Source organism: Crocodylus siamensis, chromosome 1, assembly GCF_052110815.1.
Source record: "Crocodylus siamensis isolate JL-2025a chromosome 1, ASM5211081v1, whole genome shotgun sequence".
NCBI lineage: Eukaryota > Metazoa > Chordata > Crocodylia > Crocodylidae > Crocodylus > Crocodylus siamensis.
Genome location: NC_143395.1, coordinates 229,328,004 through 229,349,711, shown reverse-complemented (window position 1 = coordinate 229,349,711; position 21,708 = coordinate 229,328,004). Strand labels below are relative to the sequence as shown.

The 21,708-nt window shown below is 41.9% G+C and overlaps 1 protein-coding gene across 4 annotated transcripts in view; it reads left to right on the top strand.

Moving 5' to 3' along the window:
* The window catches only part of TFG (trafficking from ER to golgi regulator), a 33,047-nt gene that overhangs the window by 5,289 nt on the left and 6,050 nt on the right, over positions 1-21,708 (top strand). For all 4 annotated transcript variants that reach the window (XM_090058763.1, XM_090058743.1, XM_090058753.1 and 1 more), the window contains exons 4-7: positions 7,490-7,573; positions 10,917-11,063; positions 12,631-12,795; positions 17,184-17,324. In XM_090058763.1, coding sequence (XP_089914889.1) covers positions 7,490-7,573; positions 10,917-11,063; positions 12,631-12,795; positions 17,184-17,324 — 537 coding nt within the window. The remainder of the gene's footprint in view (positions 1-7,489; positions 7,574-10,916; positions 11,064-12,630; positions 12,796-17,183; positions 17,325-21,708) is intronic.

The window sequence follows — 21,708 nt, the reverse complement described above, 5'->3', positions numbered from 1 at the left end:
CTCTACTGTGGAGTGCACTGCACCTGCGCTTTCCCTGCTGCTGAAAGGTTGGGAATCTGCAACGAGAGCGAGTGCAGGCAGCTAGCAAGGTTCACAAGCTCCAACTTGTGTGGAAGGCTCTCAACCCATGGTATAGGGGGTAGTCTCAGGTAAGGGGCTGTTCTGAGGAGGGTTGGGATGGACATCAAGTCCATATAAAACGCCTATCTGTCTATGGCACTGAGGAATCTTTCCACAAGTGCTAATATAGCTTTCCTGATTTATTCACCTAATGCATACAGTAGAAAAATCTGAAGAAACCAGCCTGACCCTTGGAGGCTGTTCACTTGGTTATTCAATGTTACTGTGAGTTTGGTTTGTTACTCTGATGCTTTGCTGTGGAAGACCACGCCTTCCATCTTTATTCAGGCAGTACTTTTTAGCCACCCTCTTGGGGTTGGTACTGCTGTTAGAAATCGATCAAAGGTGGCAGATCAACCGGCACAGTTATCAGTGAGGTAATAAATATTACCAGTAAGTGATTTTCATAGAGTGTATCTTCTCTTCAGTTTTTATAATTCTTCCTTATTTCCTGAGTCACTCACTAGAAATTCTGAATAGGTAGGACCTCTGCAAGAGATCCTTTCTTTTTTGTTTTTGGAGCCAGACTTGTGGCACCAAAACCATATGTGAATCTGCTGAGCTGATATAACTGGAAGGTAGCTAGCAGTAAGTAACCAGGTTATCAAGGATCAGTGATAACCAAAGTATGTTCTTCTAGTACTTCAGTGTGGCCTTAGGACTTGGAACCATGGTACCTCACTGCAGTGGGAATATTTCTGTTGCTTCTCCTAGGTGTTCTAGTATATGAACTAATTTCCTTTCACTTTTCAGCTGATTTATGTGTATCTGTATTCAAGAAATAGTGTATTCTGGAGCAACAATTGAATGGCACTGTACTAGAATATAGGATGGATGGTAATTTTACTTTTTAACATTCTATTAGAGATTGAACTTTTGGCTTCACTTTTGTCTAGGAACGTTTTAATTGTACAGTATCTCTTATGTTGCTAATCTGAACATTCAGCAGTATGGTAACAGCTGTGCACAATGACCCAGGTGTTTCTGATTTTAAGATGAAAATGTTATGTTCAAGGGAACTTTTTTTTTTAAAGTGTCTTATGTACACATGCCGAATGCATTTTTTTTCAGTCTAAACTATATTCTTCCCTCTTTGATATGTTGGACCAGCAAGGGCTGTAAATCTGCCACATTGATATAGTTGGGAGGGAGAATTTTTTTTAAGGTTAATATCTTGAGGCTTTATACATTTTGTATTGCTCTCTAACCTTTATAGTAAGAGAGAGGAGAGTAAAAGAAAAAGGAAAACTTGCTTTTTTGCTCAGGTAAAAAAACGTTTGTTTCTCAGCAGCTAAGAAATTAATTTTTCCTCCACTTGTTAATTAATGATTCATAATATGGCATCCTATTATTTGGTGAAATTCTTGGCTGAGGATTAGACCCCATTTCTTATTTTAGACTTTATCCATTACCACTTGCTATGCTTCTGACTTACCATAAAGTGCAGGACTGTGCACTAGGCATGTAAATATCATTCAAAAATAGCTGTTTAAACTCCTCTGATTATAATTGGCCAGCTTCTTAGCCCCTGTGCCTCCAGAGTAGGTATTGGTTATGTGGGTGTTGCGCAGCAGAGACCTGACACTCCCCTTTGTAAGGCAGTTCCCCACTCTGGTGTGACTGGCACATGGTGTCTCACAGCAAGGCAGGGAATATGGGCAGTGCAGCATGGAGGAGACACCTCCTCAGCCATCACTTTTGTCATGTGTGAGCAGGAGAATGGGACAGAGCACTTTCCTCCTCCTCCTCCTCCTGGTCTTTCTCCTCTGCAGCAACTGGAGATGCTCCAGCATGGGCTGAGGGGAGCATACCACCACCATGCCAGGCACAGTGCCTATTGGCAGTGCAGGGATGGGGGGTGGCATAGCCACCCCAGGGCCCACGTTCTCAGCATGTTGGGCAGGAGCCTGGCCACGGTCTCTGCTCCATCAGGCAGCAGGGAAGGAAAAAGCTTGGTAAGGGCTGCCACTCCCCCCAGGAAGACCCTGGCTGAGGTCCCATGCAGGCCAGGGAGGGGGTTTAAACCCCCCCACCCTGCCTCCCCACCAGTGTGCTGGGCCCAGGTCATGACCCAGATAGGCACCCTGCTTGAGTAGCGAGGAAGGAAGCTGACGGCGCAAAAGGCTAGCAGGGACTTCCCTCCTCTTCAAGTAGAGAGCGAGGGGGGCAAGAGCCTGCCAGGGAATTTCACTCCACCTTGAGCAGGGGGGAAACAAAAGCCTGGCAGGGGCTGCCCACCCCCAGGCAGGTAGTGGGGTCCAAAAGCTTGAAAGAGGCTGCACCCCCCCCCCCCCCAACCCCTCCCCACCTGCCTGAGCTAGAGGGCAAAGGACTGCCCAACCCTCCACCAGGCAGACCCCAGCTGGGGTAGTGTGTGGACCAGGGAGGGAGGTTAAACCCTCTTTCCTTGCTTCAGTACAGTGTCTGGAGCCAAAAGCAGGGATAAGTGTGGCAGGGGTGCCCTCCCCCCAGCAGACCTGGGCTGGGGTCCCATGCGGTCAGGGAGGGGGTTTAAAGTCTCTCTTCCCCCCTTCCCAGAACGCTGGCCTAGGCTGGGATCTGGCCATGTCCCCACCAGCTGGAGTAGGTATGGGGGGAAAAAAGCCTTGGAGGGCCTCTCTCCCAGCCTCCATCACTTCCTTTTGGCAGTGGCCAGCAGGCTGGGGGCCATGCTCTAGCATTCCCCCTTCCCCCCCACCCCCCCAGCTTCTGGCCTGAGCTACTGCAGGCATGCAGCTGCATTTCCAGAATCAAAAGTGAATGCATGTTCACTTGCTTCCCTGTTCAATTTACACAATTTAGCCTAACCTGTACAGATTGAATCAATTCAGCCTCCAGCTTTTTGACTGTCTGTACTTAGCCTTAATGATGCAGAAGGAAGAGTTAGACTTTTATCACAAAGATAATGAATTGTGTTCCAATCTGTGAGTAATTAGGGAGGGTATAAACACTCAATTACTAATAAATGAGTAGGTAATTTTAAATGGTCATGCCTACATAACTTGCACCAAAATGTTCCAAGTTATTGAAAGACATCTCTAATATACTGAAATTAAGTTTTAATACTTTTTAGTAAATCTTGGAATACTCGGGGAAATTCCCAAAGACAGTGAGAGGTTAACTCTCTACCAGTATTCAGAAAGATCAAAAAAGATTACCTGGGTAACTGTAGGTCAGTTAAACTGACATCACTTGTGGCCATTATAGGGGATACCTAAAAAGGGGATTCAGCTAATGAAGTATTCTGGGGAGCAGCAAATCAGAAAAATGGTTAGGGATATAGTGGATGAATTCTGAGCTTCACCTTCACTTCAGATAAATACTTGATTTCCTTGCCAGGTCCCCCATCTCCCCTCCTGCCATACAATAATGCCCATCTGGAACTTTTGCCCTAAACCTCCCAGCTCTCCTCCTTATTTTCCCTTCCACCCTGGAAAAGCAGAAGTGGCTCCTTATGCCCTGCCATTTCCTCTCCTTCCATCCAGAGAAGGACTGAGTGAGACATTCAGCTACCTGCCTGTCTCAGTCTTTACTCTTGTTGAACAAGAGTGCTGCAGTAGTCATTCTGTAGTTTTTTTTCCTGCCCTTTTTATCTTTTCTTCCTGTTCATAATCTCTGCTTTCTCTGGGGAATTAGGATTTTCAACCCCTATAAACATGCATTACCCAGTAGGCTAAGCAGTCTATCATAGTAACAGTGCCATTTTGCATTCAGACTTTTTTGAATAACTGTATATGAATATTTGATTTACTAAGCAGAAACTGCCATCCAAGTCTCTTTTCAGTCACTCTAATTAGAAATGTAGATGGCATGTATAGACTGATTTGTTCAGTAAATATATTTGATTGGCTGAGTGTGGACTACAGAGAGGAAGTAATAGCAATTCAGATTTTTTTTTTTTTTTTTTGTACAACTGTACATCTGTATTTTCATTGTGACGGTAGTATTAGAAGGAAACTGCAGGGGTCTTTTGTTTTTTGTTGTTTTCTTTTAGGGATCCCAAAGTAAAAAAAAAAAAAAATAGCTTCTGCTTTCCAGTTTCTTCTCTTGTATTGTCTTACTCTACTGACACTGGAGAGATGGGCTTAGAAGTCTTCTGTGGAGTACAATAGCAAGGTGCTACACAAATAAGATTTGTGTTTCCCTCTTCACTGCAGCTCTCTCTGCAGGTAGGGGTGGAGGATGAACCAACACAAAAACAGAAAACTATAGTGATCTGAATTCTGTGAGCATCTTTCTCATAAAAGTTTAAAACTTTAAAGAACTACTTAATTTCTGTTACCTTAGTTACATCACACTTAGAATGTATTTTTCCTCCCTGCCTCTCCTATCCATGCCATTAATCTCTTAACAGCAGATTCCAGTAAGTTTCCCCCAGGTGATTCTTCCATTGTAGGAAGTACTTAACGGTACATGCCTAACGTTTTTCTTGGCACGCACAGATGGAGCCTAAGAAGGAAGGGAAGGCATGAAGCAGCTAGAACATCAGAAATGAGCAACTGCAGGAGATCTGTGGCATTTTTCCCTACTTCTGCTTAGAAGATTTGCAGATAACTATGGGAAAACTAATGTCACTGGAAGATGTCTGTTATCCTTAATGCCATACGATCCCTCCACATACATTTGATACCATGCTGCATGTTGTTGGACCCAGGGGCTTTCCTTATTCCCTGTACATTTCTAACTGGATACATCTTTTGCGTGCTGGTGATAAATCAGGATCTTCTGCAATTTCTTGCTGCCTAATACTGGCTGTGGCAAATAATTATGTCAACAGCTTGAACTATTGTAGAAAGTCTGCCTATGAATTGAGATATAGAGAAGAAAAGCATTGGAGGCCAAAATAAGGTAATTTTCAAGATCAGAGTTTTAGACAAATAAAAAAAAAATTGATTTTTGTTATTCAATTGTTTATTTTTTCTTCAAAAGGGGACACATCTGAAGGCCAGTCAGTCCTTAGGCAGATAATTTGACTTGTACTGTAGTACCACCTTTTTGTCAGAAGATGGAGCAGCTAGAATATTTAAATGATCAAACTTACAGTTTTCAAGCTTTTTTTCATTTTGCAGTCAGAACTTACTTGAAGTTTGACAACTGTCACATACAATTGTTTAGTCATTTCTAATCAGTGCTATAAAGTTCTCCAAATCTTTAGAATTCTTTGTAAATAATGTAGATTCAGAGGTTTATGGACTTTTTTTAGGCAGAGTAATGCAGAGTACTTTAGGTACGGGGTGGAATTTTCTTCAAAGCTCTGTCATTTCGCAAAGGTAATCTTGTTACTCAGCTTTTCAAGGTGTTGAATCAGAATTGGTATTTGTAAAGCACACTGAGATCTTTGGATGAAGAGCAATCCGTGATTGCAAATGATGCTTGTCCTCCTAGAAACCGTGGCTAAAAGTATATGCTCTTTCCTGATTTTACTGCTTATTCCTTTTGTTGCATAAACTTTTGACTGAGATTTAAGAAAAGAGGTGTTTTAGAATATGTTTTGTTTTCTTAAAATTTCTACGTACTTCAGGGTACTTCTGTATACATATCATACACTTACAGTGAGTTTTACCTTTTTATCTAGTCAGCCAATCTAATATTTGGGAACAGAATTCTTTGTGCCCCATCTGAATGGAAGAAGCTACAGGTACAGGTCATTTGACCGCAGTATTCTTTCCTGCCATGGCAGGGGGTCGGACTAGATGATCTGCTCAGGTCCCTTCTGACCCTACTAACTATGAAACTATGATTGACTGTTTTGGGGCAGGTTTATTATAATCAGTATGGGTGTGATCCTGTGAAGACCTCACTCCTTTTATTTCCTTTGGATGTCAATAAGAGTAGAAATACTTCACAGGTTGTCTGCTGAGGCTCATTATTTTAGTTTTGAGAAGACACATACAGGTACAAACTCCATAAAATTCCCTAATAGGAGGTGCATTGGGAGCCTCCTCCATCAAACAAAAGACTGCAAGTTTAGGCTTTGTTCCAAGTTTTTTGGGGTTTAGGATGCCAAAAGTTCTGTTCTGAATACTTTGGCACAATTCTTTCATTGCAGTGCATTTCATTAAGATTAATGGATAGAAATAATGGGATGTTAAAATGTATTTCCTCAGGAACGTATTTCATAACTTTGAAAAGGTCAGGCTGGTACCTTCTCTTGATCATTATGCTGCTTGCAGTGATCAGCCACCCACATCAATACTCAAGATTATTACATTCTCTATTTTTACATAGTTATGACCTCTTCTCTCTTTTCCCAACTTTAGCTTGACATCTTGTCTTTGCAAGAAATAGGTGTAGTTGATTCACCCAGTCATTGGATATTGATATTAAGGGTTTTCTACCCTCAGAACTGTAATATATGTACTGCAAACTAAATGATTTGTATGGCTCTCAAAAAATGCAAGTTTACATACAATCTGTATTTTTTTTTTTTTCCCCCCAACTACAATCTATATTCTGGATGCCTATCTTGCTGAGGTGATCTGACCTCAGCTGACTTCCTGCCCCTTGGGCAGGGGGCTGGACCTGATGATCTTGTGAAGTCCCTTCCAGCCCTAATGTCTATGAAATCTATGAATGTGAGGGCTGTGTATTTCTAATAAGATTTTCATGAACCACTTTGAGACTCCTGAATGGTTATGTAATAATTTTCACTGGTTTTGGTGTTATTGGACTATATGAATTGATATTTACTGATCTACTCCGTGTAAATATTCAGCATATGAAACTGAAAATTCTTCCTAAAAGGTGGTGGCCAGGTTTCAGCTGAGTTGATCATTCAGCCTGTTTACCTCCTTCATTTTCATGCATATTTTATTGATGTGTTCCCTGTACATTTATTTTAAATTTAGTTTTGGAGTGAACAGAATAGTGTGACTACTTTTTTGATGGATTATTTCACAAAAATGTTATCATCTTGGGGAAATGTTATTTATTTAATTAGCATGATTAAAATACCATGTTTACTTTAGAAACTTCTTAATGTCTTTTTCTGTTTAGAACTTCGTCTGTCTTATTATATGGGTGGAAAGAATTTTCTTTTTGTAATGTCATTTTAAAGTCGCAAATAATGGATTACCACTGGTCATGTCTGGAGATAGGATAGTTTACTTTTAAATGACAGTTTATGCATGTTTCCTAAACCCCTCCCTTACAAGCCTTTACATTCAGCCTGTATTTGTAACATGTCAACCAGCTCTATTTTTCTAATCACTTCAAATCAAGCTAGCATGATTAGTTTAGTAAGTTTTGGGGGGGGAAAAAAAAAGTGTGTTCTCATCTAAAATGTGTGAGACTTAAAAATGAGTATGGCTTTTTTCCCTTAGTTTAATATTAAAAACATGTTTGTTTTGTTGTTTTTAATTCCCTGCAGATGGAGATCTTATAACAATCTTTGATAGCTCAGATCTTTCCTTTGCAATTCAGTGCAGTAGGATACTTAAACTGACGTTGTTTGGTAAGTTCTGGCTGATATTATTTCATATACAAGTAATATGAAAAACATAAATGATTCACATCTCTTACCCCATCAGGAACTGTTTATAATTATAAAGATGTAATTAATTTAAATATTGTGGTGTCCCTTGAAATTCTTTAAACTTAGGTGTCACTTAAAAATAGCAGTAAGGAAAAGTAACTAAAGGTTTGTCTAATTTAATAAACAGTCCTTCCCTTTTTTTCCCCTGCTTATTCACTTAGTTCTTTCCTGTTTGGTTGGGTTTTCTGTTCAGCAAAATAACACAGAGGAATATTTAAAGTAAGAAAATGTGGTTATAAAAGTAAAAGACGGATAATTAATAGGCATAGGGCTGTAAAACTGCTTTTTACTCCAAGTTGAATGTATTTCAAGTGTACCATTGTAGGAAGGTTGGGCTAGAAGAGATTTCATAGGGTCATCTAGTCCAGTCTCTGGCCCAACTAAACCATCCCAAGTCAAATGTCTGTCTAACCTGTTCTATCCCTGACATTTCCAAGGATGGCGAATCTACTAGGCAGCCCGTTCCAGTGTTTAATCACCTTCCTAGTCAAAGTTCTTCTTAATCTCCATCCTAAATTTCCTCTTCTGCAGTTTGAGGCCATTGTTCCTAGTTTTGTTCCCTACAGCTACAGGAAAAACCCTGATCTCCTTCCTCTCTCTCATCATTCTTCCAATACTTAAAGACTATTATCAAATTCTTCCTCAGTCTTCTCTTCTCCAGACTAAATAATCTTTCAGTCTTTCCTATGTCACATTTCTCAGACCTGTAGTCCATCTCCCTGCTCGCAATCACCTTTACCTCCTTCTAGGTGCTTCAAAATAGATGATTTGAGGAACTGCTCTATGGTCTTTCAATGTATTGAGGTTATACTGACCAGTTTGTAATTCCCCAAGTCCTCCTCCTTCCCTCTTGTAAAGATGGGAACTATATTTTGACCTTTCTAGTCTTGGACCTCACCTGACCTCCAGAGAGGATAGCCGGTGGCTCTGAAATTACTTAAACCAATTCCTTCACTACCCTAGGGTGCATCTCACCTAGTTCTGCTAACCTGAAAGCATCTAGCTTCTCCAAGTAATCTCTAACTTGTTCTTCCACTCTTCTAGGCTGTTCATCTTTGCTGCCAACTACATTGGTCATCTGGTAACTGACTTTTATTTTGTACAGTTGAAGTTAAGGTGTTAAATACTTCAGCCTATTCTGCATCACCATAACTAGATTGCATTCTTCATTCTATAAGGGATCAGTGGTTTCTTTGGTCTTTGCCTTAATTTTGATACCCTTGTAGAATCCCTCTTTGTCTCTTACATCCCTTGCCATTTGCATCTCAAATCATGCCTTGGCCTTCCTAATTTTCTCCCTGAGTGTCCATGCAATACACTTGTACTCTTCTCTAGAACTGTCACCAAGTTCCTGCTTTTTATAGGATTCCTTTTGGAGTTCTAGCCCCTTGAAGAGATCATTGGGCTGGCTCGACAGCAATCTTGCACTTCCCATTCTTCCATCACATCAACATAGCTTGGTCCTGTGTCCTTAATATGGCCTCCTTGAAGTACAGCTGGCTCTCCTAGACTCCTTTTCATCTCAGACTTCATTCCCAGGGGATCCTGCCCATCTGTTTCCTGAGTTTGTTGAAGTCTGAAGTTCAGTGTCCTTTATTCTGCTGCTGTCCCTCCTTCAGCCCTGTAGGATCTTGAACTCTATCATTTCTTGGTCACTGTCACTCTTCCTTCACATTCTCAGTCAGTTTTCTGTTTGGGAGCAGGAAGTTGAGAAGACCTTCCTCTTAGTTGGCAGCTCCACCACCTGTACCAAAAAGTTATCCTGAACATACTCTAAGAATTTGCTGGACTACCTGTGTACCGTTTCCCTGCCAGCAAGTATTGTAGTAATTAAACTCCATCATTAGAAATAAGCCGTGCAATTTGGAAACTTCCTGTAATTGTTTAAAAAAGGCTTTGTCCACTTGCTGTTCTTGGTTTGGTGGTCTGCATAGCAGATGCCCACTGTGATGTCTCTGCTATTCTCCTATCTGATCAGGGCCTTCAAGAGGCCTACTTCACTGTGCCTCAGAGCACGTGTACATCTCCTTTATATAGAGGGCAACACCTAATTTTTCCCCCTGCCTGTCCTTCTTGAAGAAGCAAGTGTGTGAAATATCCCACCACATCTCCATAACCCCAATTGCATCTTAATTCTGTGATTTTGTACTAGGACCTTCAGTTCTTGTTTTTTCTCCAAGCTTCTTGTATGAGTATTTCAAGTATCTGATTGTAGTTGCTCTCTGAGAACATTCCTACACCTAATATTATTGCCTCCCCTTGCTAAGTTTTGTAAGTCCCTGTCTCTTTCTTTTGTGCTTTTCTATCCATCCCCTGGTGAATATAATTGAAAGCCCTCCTTGTTAGTTAGTGAACCTTGACACAGATGCACTTTTCTCCTCTTCATCAGATGGATCCCATATCATCCCAGTAGCCCTTGGAAATTTATGTGCAACTTACTGAGCAGGAAGGAGAGCGTACCTTCTTCACAATGCCATGTTGTGTTGCAGGGAGATGCAGGCTAACTGGCTGACTCAGACTGATCTCTCAGGGCTGCCCTGTGCACTGTTGCCATCTGTTTCTGGTCAGATGAAGGGAGTCTGCAGACAACACTGTGATTTGGTATACAGGGGCCCCTGCCTGTTCAGCATTATCATTGCAAGCTCTCTGCTCTCAAGGGCTCAGTATTTGAATGCCTATTCAGGAACCCATTTTGTTTACAGGCATCACTTAGATTGCTGTAATTAAATGGTTAGGAAAAAAAAAATCTATTGTCCTAGTCTACCCTTCTCTATATTTCTATTTCCCAGTAATAGCATCAAATCTTGGTTGCTATAGAATTTGGGCATGTTTATCTAATAAAGTTTTCATGGTTGTTAAGACTTGGATTTTTAAAGGTGTGTTTTGATAAAAGCAGTTAAATCTAAGTTCTTTTCTCTATTTTATTTGAATTAGTAACTGGAAAAAATTAATTCTGGGTTGAACTAAGCATTGTGAGGGCAGGTGCCATGCAAACTCTGCCATACAGTTTTGCTACTGTGCAGTAATATGGTGTGCTAACTTGGAGTGTTTTAGATGGACTAAAGAGAGATCATAATCCATTTACTCATGACCTATTGTACATTTTCCTTGTAAACTGTCCATGTAGGAAAAAAACTAGTCAGCTTAAACATTGTATAGTTGGGATGCTTCTATTTCATACTTGGCATCTAGGAAATTTATTGCATAAGGTTAATAATCTGTGTATGCACAACCAAACATGTTTTAACTTCTGGTTTTACAGTTAACGGGCAGCCAAGACCTCTAGAATCCAGTCAAGTGAAATATCTTCGTCGAGAGTTGATAGAGCTTCGTAATAAAGTGAATCGCTTGCTGGACTGTTTAGAACCACCTGTTGAACCTGGGCTTTCTACCAGCCTGCCTGAAAATGGTAGGTTGGTCACCTGTTCTCTCAAAACATTGCAGGAATTGATTTGCCTTAAACTTTTCTGCACTCCTCTATACAACAAAAACTCAACTCATACCTCCTGTTTCTATTAAGTCTATAGACTGTTCATCACTTCCTGCTTCAGAAACTTAAATTGCTAATGTTCTTGAGGTAATATTTACAAACTGTTCATGGTTGAGAGCATTAGACAAATTGGTATTAAAAATTAAGAAACATTGACTGCTTTGTTTCCAACTTTGAAGCTGTAGAGTATTAACTTTTTTAAAGTGCTCTTGAAAATATTAGATCCTCTAAATGCTCCTGTGTGCAAGATTCATTAGAAGTATGTTTATTTACAGGTATGGGATGGCATTGGACATTGGAAGGGTAATGATTTTGTCCAAGATCATTCAGTGAATTATTGTTTTGAACTCAGGAATCTAGCTCATAGTCTTTTGCCTGGTTCTTTAGAGACAACACTACTTCCTGATGGCCTAATGATGCACTGTTCCTTAAATGTAAAACATGAAACACAAATTGATGTATAAGTAAGTAGTAATAAAGGTGCATTTCCTTCCTGAGCATAATAACTGTCTTATTCCAGCCATCTGGAAATTTCCAGAAAAGGATTTGCTCCCAAATAGTTGTGCTGTTAGTTGAAAGCAGAGTGATATGTCTGATAAATACACAAGCTTTCTGCGTGTGGTGCAGTTTAAATTTGATAAGTACAGTCTTGTCATCCTGGCAGAACTGCCTTTTGGGGTAATAAAATAATGAAAGGCCTGAAAATGATAGGAAATTACTATGAATTTTGTCAATATTATAGTGAAAGAATCTGGAGCTCTTCTGCTTACCTGTTCTCTTGCCAAATTTTGGATTCTCGGCACATGTCTGTGCCTGGACAGTTTAGGCTGGGGTGCTCAAATATGGCCTGCGGGGCTCTCCATGGGGTAGGAAACTTGATGGCACAAGAGTATTGTCCATTAATATGCTTGCCTTCTCCCCTCTCTTCCCCCGTCTAAATTCCCAAACCTCAAGCCCCACATTACCAGTTGCAGCCAGCCTATGCCTCCTCCCTACATCTAGATCAGGGCTGGGCCATACTTCCTTCTCTCCCACCCATGGGGCCAAGCCATGGCCCCTTTCCCCATCTGGGCTGGGTTGCAGCTAAGCTGACTCCAGACCCCCCTCTGCATGTCCTTATGGTTGCAGTCCTGGTGCTGGATCAGGACCACCAGTGGGGTCCAACCCACTTCGGGGTGGGGAGGAAAAGGTTGAGCACCACTGCCTTAGGAAATCAGCTTGTTATCTGTAGTAGGGGATAGATGTTCTAGAACTTCATTTTTAAGTAACCTTCTATTCCATGACATTTGTTTTAAGACTGAACACTCACAGTGAACACTACAGTAGTTATAGAAATAAATGAGTCTCCAGCTATTTTTTTTGCATCAATTTGCAAAAACTGTGCATGCAGAGAATACATTTCCAATAATCCATTTACATTCATAATAGTGAGAGATTTTTTACTAACTGTCAGTATTTAATAGAAAGGCAATTGTTTGTCCTATAGATGCTGTGGATGGTAGGGAAGAAAAACCTGCTGCTACTGACTCTGTCAAGCCATCTACTCAAGTCATAGCAGCTAGTATGTCTGCTTTTGATCCATTAAAAAACCAAGATGAAATCAGCAAAAATGTCATGTCAGCTTTTGGGTTGACAGAGGAGCAGGTGTCAGGTAAGAATACATAATTTTATTGAAAATAAAGTGAAAATTTTACATTGACAGTTTTAAGAATATTTCTGTAGCTGAACTTACTGACATTTGTCTTAATGACCTTCATATAGCAAATATATATTGCACCATGACTTCTAGTTAGGGAGACAGCAAAAAAAAGTTTACGGTAGTTCAAACTAAAGTAAAAGGCTTGCTATTGTTCTAATGCTTCTGTATCTGAGTGCAGTTTCACTGAAATTTGAATGCTTGCACCTGTTGTGGTCCCAGTTTGGTCTTTTGAGTTCAAGCTACAGATTTTACCCTGAACAGTCTACTTGAATATTTTTTTCCAAGACATTTCACTTTCTAGTCTGAATTGAATTTTCATTGTTCACTTTAGTTTATACTGAGCTTCTAGTCAGCTACTTCATTTTCAGGTTTCCATGCAAGAGCATAAAGCGGCAGTTTCTGGGTTGAAATATTGGACTGGACAGAAACTAAAGATACATTCTCCATTGCTGTTTTACAAAAACATTTCAAGCAATTTAATCCGTAACATTTCCATCTGCTCTAAAATTTGTGTAAAAGACTCTGTGACAGAGGCCATCCCAGGGCTGGGTCTCACGTTGGCCAGCTCACCTGTCTAAGCTCAGGTCTCACCTGCCATGACTTGCTTGTTAAGTAAACTGGTGGAAAATGTGGGAGGCTGCCCATTTTAATGTCCCAATGCCAGGGGTTGCTATCCACAGCTCTGTACTGCCTCTACACCATGGCCCATGCCTCACAGATGGCATCCAGAATCTTATTCTATTCCTGGCCTAAAGCCAGACCAACTTAGTCTGCTGTCAGGCCTCTTGCACACTGCTCTGTTCTGAGCCTCACTCATACTGCCCCCCTCTCCTTGGGGCCTCTTGCACTTTGCCCTCTCTCACTGAGCCTCTTTCACACTGCAGTCTACTGGGCCCCCTTTGCTCTGCCCCGCTTCTCTAAGCAGATCCCACAGGCCATCAGCTTTATCAGTGTCACTCCTTGACTGGCTGACATGCAGCCCTTTTGGGCCTCTCCTGTGGCCCTTGTCTGGGTAGTGACCAGCCAGTTTACCAGACATTGGGCTAACTTTGCCCTAGCCTCTTACTGGGCACTTCTTCACATACAAACATGCTCCTGTGGGGGTTGGTCCACATGCTGCCTTTCTGGCAGTCCTTCAGCTCTACTCACACACCCTAGTGCTGCCCTTCAGACTGGCCGTTAGCCCTACTCATCACCTTTCTTATGCACAGTCCTTCGGTTCGTAAAGACGCTTCCTACTCTGTGCGAGCCCGCCAAACATCTTACTGCCCTTCTCCGGGGCTACTCTCTTGCCCTGTCCCTTGGGGGAATCTGGGATCTTGCATCCCCCTGGGCTCGGGTGTCTATGGAAGTGCCTGGTCTGGGGTCTTCCACCTTCTATGGCTTAGGTGTCCAGAGACATGCCTGACTTTCTAACCAACAATGCTGTGGGGGCTGGGGATACTAAGGTGCCCCTGCTTGCCTTTCACTGGGGGAGGTTAGCGGTCCTGGCACTTGAATGACACTACCCTGCCACAAGCAGCCCCTCCAGGCCTCCCTACCCCAGCAGGGTGCAGTTTCAGGTCGTGTCCAGGACCGGGAACCTCCAGCCCTTTTACCTCCAAGATGTTGTGAGTAGCAGCTCAGCCAGGTGATGTCACTTCCTCAGTTGCAAGCAGCAAACTGCTATCTCTGCCTGCCTTGCATAAGCTTGAAAATGGCCGCCTTAATCAAGCACCTGGCAGCTGCCTGCTACAGCTCTTAAAGTGGCAGGCACCAAAGGTACACTGCCACAGACCCTTGACACAATAGCTTATACACAAAATATCTTAGTTGAGACTTGAGAGAAGATACCATTGAAACATCTTATGGTAACAACAGCTTCAGAGTTAGTACAGCTATCAATGCAAATGTAGAATAGCACTATAAACGTTACATTTGATAGCTGTTTCAAACATGTCAAAGTGCTATTCCTGTGTACAGTATCAGCGTTCAAACCCCTAACTGAAAAATAAGATCACTTCCAACAATATTATTCATTTGAAATATAGGCACCAATGTATTGTCAGTGTGTAGAATTTTTTTCAAACGGCACATTTAATGTGGTTTCTCTTAACTCAGATGGCTTATCCTCTCCCATTTTCATTTTCAAAGTTGCAATAAAAACTTATTTCTGGCCTTCCTTGCATAAAATGTAATTTCACAAGTAAATATTTTTGCCAGATTTTCTCTAAACCTTATCTTTGAGCTATGTTAGCTTCGCCTTTAGAACTGTTATCCACTCCTCAAAATGCTTCATTAGCACTAAAGAAGTCCTCCAGTAAAGAAGTGAAAGGAATTTTCTTAAGAATCCCATACAAAGTAAGAAGAGTAGAAGCACCAGCTATGTTCATTTTTGGCTGCCAAAGAACTATGTTGTTTGTTAAAAAGAAGAGTGTGCTGCAATCAACAGATACGTTACAACAGTAGCCTTGATGCTGACATCCAGCAGCCCCGTCCTCCCCACCCCCACTTCCATGTGGCCTGAATCACGGCTGGGCCATGCCTCCTCTGCCCCCTGTCCCCCATGACTGGATCAGGGCCAGGCCATTTTCCCCCCTCTCACCCTATGCAGCTGAATCAGGGCTGTGCCATGCGCCCCTCCTGTAGGGCCTGCTTGGGGCTTGGCTGCTCTCCACACCTTCTTCCCCTGCCTCCCCCCACCCCACCCATGATGCCTTGCATGCTTGATCGTGCCCACCACCAGGCTCTAGCTGAATAGCATCCAGTCCAAAGGGGAAAAAGGTTGGGCCCCACTGTACTTGGCTGTTAGAACAATGCCCTGCAGTTTTAATTTAGTAGTCCTACAAAAGTATATTTTGGAAATAGTAGCTGTGCAATCTATCCACATATCTGTTGCACATTATTTGCAAAGCTTTGTTTTATGAACATCCTGTATAACTAAATTGCTCGCTTACTCAAAAGAGCAGTCTTGCAAATCAGTAGACTAAATATTCCGTGGGACAGATTCCTAATAGCATTATAAAATATTAATTTTGAAATACTTTGATAAGTCTTTAAAAAAAAAAAAAAATGTTAAGGTATTACACCTGAATGGCCGTTACTGCTTTTAAAATTTCCCTAGCTTCTAAATAGCTTTTCTCAAAAAATTATTAGACACTTGAAGAGAGTGGGAGGATGAAAGCAAATGTTCTTTATAGAGATAGTTAAACAGAATCCTATTTTCAAAGCTTTGTTGATTCAGCTACATGAACAAGGAATGGATACATTTGTTTTGAATCCCTAAAACAAGGGAACAGATTTAAAAAGAAAAATGCATGTATCAATTGATGTATAATGTTTGAGTTACAAGTTTAAAATTACAGATGTTTACAGTTTTAGGTCCCATACCCACGGTCATTTGTACATCTGTAAGCTCTTGAGATCACTAGAACTGCCCATCTGCATATGTGTTAGTAGGGCTGGGGCTTTAGGTTCCTTGTCATGGATCAAAACAAACTTTTTTTTTTTTCTTTTTCAAATGGGTATACCATACCTTTTTTGCAAATTTAAAAACAAAATTCATGAAGTGCTATTGTGCCCTCTTCTCAGTGTTAAAGAGAAGTATGAATAATTTTCATGGCAAGTAACTTTTCAAAATAAAAGCTTCCCATATCCTGGCTGAAAGGGGAAATCTGAAGAATTAAGGGTGGGGGGAGAAATAATACTGTTCTCGGTATTATCTGTCTGCTTACCAGTAAAATACTTACTTGCTTAGGACACTGGGAAATCGCCATAGTAGATACTCTCCAAGTAAGTGTGGAAATTCAAGGTGTTTTTTTTGTTTTTGTTTTTGTTTTTTATAATTGTTTTTAAATTGGGTTTAGTATGAGAGGGCATTTTTATACATGCCCTGCTGTGGGTTTGGGGGGGCTTTAATTAGAATGGCTCCAAGAGCCGCTGTATTTAAAGCACCCACAACATCTTGTCCCTGCACTTCAAAATTGTGACATGGCCACTTTCATTAAAGCTCATCATATGAGCTTTAGTTACATTGCCCCCACTGCCATTTTGAAGCGTGAGGAGATGCATGAGACATGGAGGCTGCTAGAGTACGCTAATTAGCACATTCCAGCAAACTCAATTAATCAAGTCTGTTTCAATGCATTGTAATTACAGTGCGTTGGAGTAGGCTCCTCATGTGTCTACAGACACCCTTAAATCTTAACTTTTTTCAAATGTAAAGCTATGCAAAGCTGAACAAAGTCCTTTTTTTTTCCTAGAAAGAATTTATATTAATTCTGGATTAAATTTATCTTCAGTCTGTGCCCTTCCCTGTGTAGTCATTTTTTTTTTTTTTTCTTTCCCCTTGCATTCCCCAGGACCACCCAGTGCCCCAGTTGAAGAACGTTCAGGGACACCAGATAGCATTGCTTCCTCCTCTTCTGCAGCCCATCCACCGGGTGTTCAGCCACAGCAGCCATCCTATGCAGGAACTCAGCCTCAAACTGGTCAAATGGAAGGTGAGCAGCATGCTTTTCCTGTCTTACAATGTGAAAATTGCCATTTTTAAGACTCTGGGTAGTTTAGAGGTTTGTCACGTTTTTCATTAAAAGATTATATTGTAACTTCAAGTGGTACTTCTACTACCCCGCACAACAGGAAATTAGCTAAAGTGATCATCAGAACCCAAAGGTCACAACTGCCCTGCTCTGAATTTTTTATAATCTTCTCTGTTAAAACACTAGGTGGTGCAGTAGCTTTGTGTTTTATTTTAAAGTCAGATCATACTATACATTAAAAAGAAAGGAACTTTTTTTTGCAGTATTGTGGTAACTGTGATAAAGCTAATGCAGATATGAGTGAGTTTAAAAATTACCAAACTTTGCCATTAATGTGGCTCGGAAGTCCTAACATGTTGTTCTAATCACTGGGTGAAGCAGTAATTGAAGTCCCTTGCGGTTTTGCAACAAATGCAAAAGGATTTCCTGTGTTAGTAGGAGTGTTGCCAGCAGACGGAGGGAAGTACAGGCAACCCTTGCCGTTCGTGGGGGATACGTTCTCATACCCCCATGAATGGCAAAATCCGTGAATAAGGCACTGCATTCATGAATGCAGTGCCCCCAGGCAACTGGGGGCTGGTGGGGGCATGGGAGCGTGGTGGCGGGAGCCCAGTGCCAGCAAGTATGGAGCTCCCAAGGAGCTCTGGTAAGTGCTTAAAGTGCATTTAAAATGCAGGTTCAGCATTCGTGAATATTTGAAACTGCGAAAGCCGAACCCACGAATAATGAGGGTTTCCTGTAGTTATTTCCCTCTTCTGCACTAGTGAGACCACATCTGGAGTACTATGTCCAGATTTGGGCCCCCGACTACAGAAAGGATGTGGACAAGTTTGGAGAGGGTAGGGGGCTGGGGCGTATGATGTATGAGAGGCTGAAGGAACTGGGCTTATGTAGTCTGCAGAAGAGAAGACGGAGGAGGGATTTGATAGCGGGCTTAAACTACTTGAAGTAGGCTTCCAAAAAGGATGGAGCTAAACTGTTCTCAGTGGTGACAGATGACAGAACAAGGAGCAATGGTCTCAAGTTGCAGCAAGGGAGGTTTAGGTTGGATATTAGGAAAATCTTGCTCACTAGGAGGGTGGTGAAACACTGGAACAGGTTGCCTAGAGAGGTAGTAGAATCTCCATCCTTGGAGGGTTTTTTAAGGCCTGGCTAGACTAAGCCTGGGCTGGAATGATCTAGTTGGGGATCGTCTTGCTTGGAGCAGGGGGTTGGACTAGATGCCTCCTGAGGTCCCTTCAAACCCTAATTTTCTATGACTCTGTTTAAACTGTTGGCCTGTGCATTTAAAGCAAGCCAATTAAATGCTGCTTGCTGATTTGTATTTACTGTGTCATTTAGAGGATCAATTAATTGGTTCTTGTTAGTCTGTTCAGCAGTGTGGATCAGCTCAGCTTTTTAATGCTTTCATACTCTGTATAATACTAATATTGCTCTGTCCCAGCAAGATTACTTGGTTTTATAATGTGCTGCCCCCACCCTGGGGTCCTCTACTCACCCCTATACTCTTGATACCTTCAACATCATCCTGCTTGGTGCTGCCCCCACTGTAACCAACTCACAATTGTAACCCTGCTGACCCTACTTCCCAGGTACCAGCACAGACTATCACCTACTGCCTCTTCTCCCAGCTTACAGCTGTGTCCAGGCTGCACCACCCTCCTCCCTGTACCTTTAGGGTAAATAGCTTTTAGAAGCAGGGGACAGCCAAAGGGATGGAGCAGCAGCACCTGGCTGGGGATGAGAAGGGGCTAAACAGGGTCCAGTAAGTCACAAAGCCCTAGAGAGTTCCCTGCAGGGTGTTGTGCTCCTACTCAGACACTAGGTGGCGCTGCTGTGTTTTGACTGTCCATCCAGCTCATCGTTGCCTCACTTTTTCACAGATGTCTTCAGTTTGTTCATGGTCTGTAGGGACACGTGTTTTGCTCTATTTTTACGGGCTGTTTGTAAATCTACAGACAGTTGGCAATCCTGCCCTTGATTTCTAAATATGCACTTGCCTGAAGTCTCCATTATATTGGATGATACACTTCTGCATTGTCCCTGAGCTGTCAGACAAGCTTGCTGTTCTTTCCGAGGGAATTCTCTCCCTGCTGTGGAGAGACCTGCTCTGTTGCATTTTAAAACATAGCTTTTAATTTTTATGTTTCCTCGTCTTAATTTGATATTTTACCTGTGCCAAAGTGATTAGATTTAAAGGCAGAATTTCATTCCTCTTGCTTCCTACTATGTGTATAACAATCTACAGATAAATGCTCAAATAGCTTAGTGTAGCAAACATTAAAGTGGAGAGCATAACCGCATTATCTAACTAGCCAGAAAGAAATTAGGACTGAAATATGTAAGTTAGAACCAACATGAAGAAGGGTGATTGGGCCCAAAAGCATGCTAAGAACTTTTTTCCAGCTACTCGGATCACATCTACTCAAAAAGCCTTGCCAAACAACAAGAAAGTCTACTGTAAAATTTGAGCCTGGTAAGAGCTGAGCACCCATGATATAATTGAAAAGCATCAAGTCATCTGTGGAATATAATTAATGTAACAAAATGCAGGCATTTAAGCAAGCTAAAAATTAGACTTTGAATTGGACTAACTTAAACATTTAAGATCAGACATCTGCGATGCATTGCTTTCAGCCCTGTTCTTTTCTCTGAAAATTGTGGCTGCCTTTTTATAACTGCACTATTAGAAGTGTGACACTTCTTTATATCTTCTCTGTCTCTGTGTCTCTCTCTTTTTTATGAAAGTAAAACAATGCATAAAATGCTTAGAGGTTTTAAATATAATTTAGATTTTGTACCTCTTGGCTCCCAACACTTTTGCTGCAGATGCTTTTGGAAATTTGTGTTGAGGTCTTTCTTTGGCAGCCAGAAAATGTAGCTGTAAAATAAGCATTCTAATTTTTGGCTGCTGACTGCTTTTTTTTTAGTATCTCTATGGGAAAGGAGGTCAAATTGACAAAAATAAGGTATAAGCAGTAAAAGATTGACTGTTGTAATAAATAAGAGGTAAAAGGGTTTTACAGTGCTAACACAGTGCTCTGGAACTTGAATCACTTACTAACATGAAATGAATGAAAAATCATTACAGCATGTTAAAAGCAGAAGAAACTTAAAAGCTGCATCAAAGCTGCTGGGTTTTCCCAATAAAAAGACATGGTCTCCCACTGCCTGGGTACCCTGGGCCTGTCCACCCCTCACCTACTGTCAGGGGTGCCAGATGGAATGAATGCATGGGCAGGGTCTCCATGGAGACCAGCCTGGTATCCCTGTGGGCAGGGTGTGCTCAGCTGGGCAGATGGGATGGGGCTGTGGGTGGGTGGGATGCAGCAGCTGGGAATAAGATGGGTAGGGCCAGGGCTGGGATTGCAAGATGATGCTGGAAACATTCAGGGAGTGTATGGCAGTTTGGCCCTGGCCTCACGCACCCATCCTGCTCCCAAATGCTGCTCCCTTCCTGCCCATAGGCCCCATTCCATGCACCTGGCCAAACATGCCCAACCCAGAGGGGTCTGAAGCTGGTCTCTGTGGAGATCCCTTCTGCCCACTCTGTCTGGTGCCCCCAGCAGTGGATACAAGGTGGACAGGCCCAGGGCCAGATGAGATAAATTGGCATCTTCTCGTGCTTCTCCCTGCCCCCAGCGCTTCCCCGTCCCCCCCATGTTCCCACTTCAGAGATGCAGATGTTTTTGACATCACAATTTGCGATATGTTAAACCTTTAGTATACAAGTCAATAATGCAGAAAGCAGGGTAGAGGTGCACCTTATAGACCAGGGGTGGGCAATTTTTTCAGGCAGAGGGCCACTTACTGAGTTTTGGCAAGCCATCAAGGGCCACATGACAAGCAGCCAGGGGAAGAGAACTGTTAATTTGCTAAATGTTTTAGGGGCCTCGCGGGCCAGATACAATGGCCTGGGGGGCCACATCCAGCCCATGGGCTGCATTTTGCTCACGCCTGTTATAAACTAACTTGGGGTAGCCAACATTTTTTGCCAGAGTGCCAAAAAAACTGCAGCATCTACCTTGGAAGGTACCAGAGTGCCAGCATGCTAGAAGAACAAAACCGGGGCATAGGGTACATGGCAGGATACACTGCATATTAGTATAGTTAATAATCATAAATATTGTATGTGTGGTTTTTTGGGTATTTTTTTTTACAGTAAATACTAGGTTTCCTAAAAATTCTAAACCAAGTGACAGTAAATAAAACTTCATGTACTACCTTTGTATGCCTTATAACTGTAAAATTTTTCCTGAAGTTGATGCAAACTAAAGGCAGGACAAACAATGTAAACAGGCAAACAACAGAAAATCATAAAGAATTGAATTATCTGAAGTGAGTA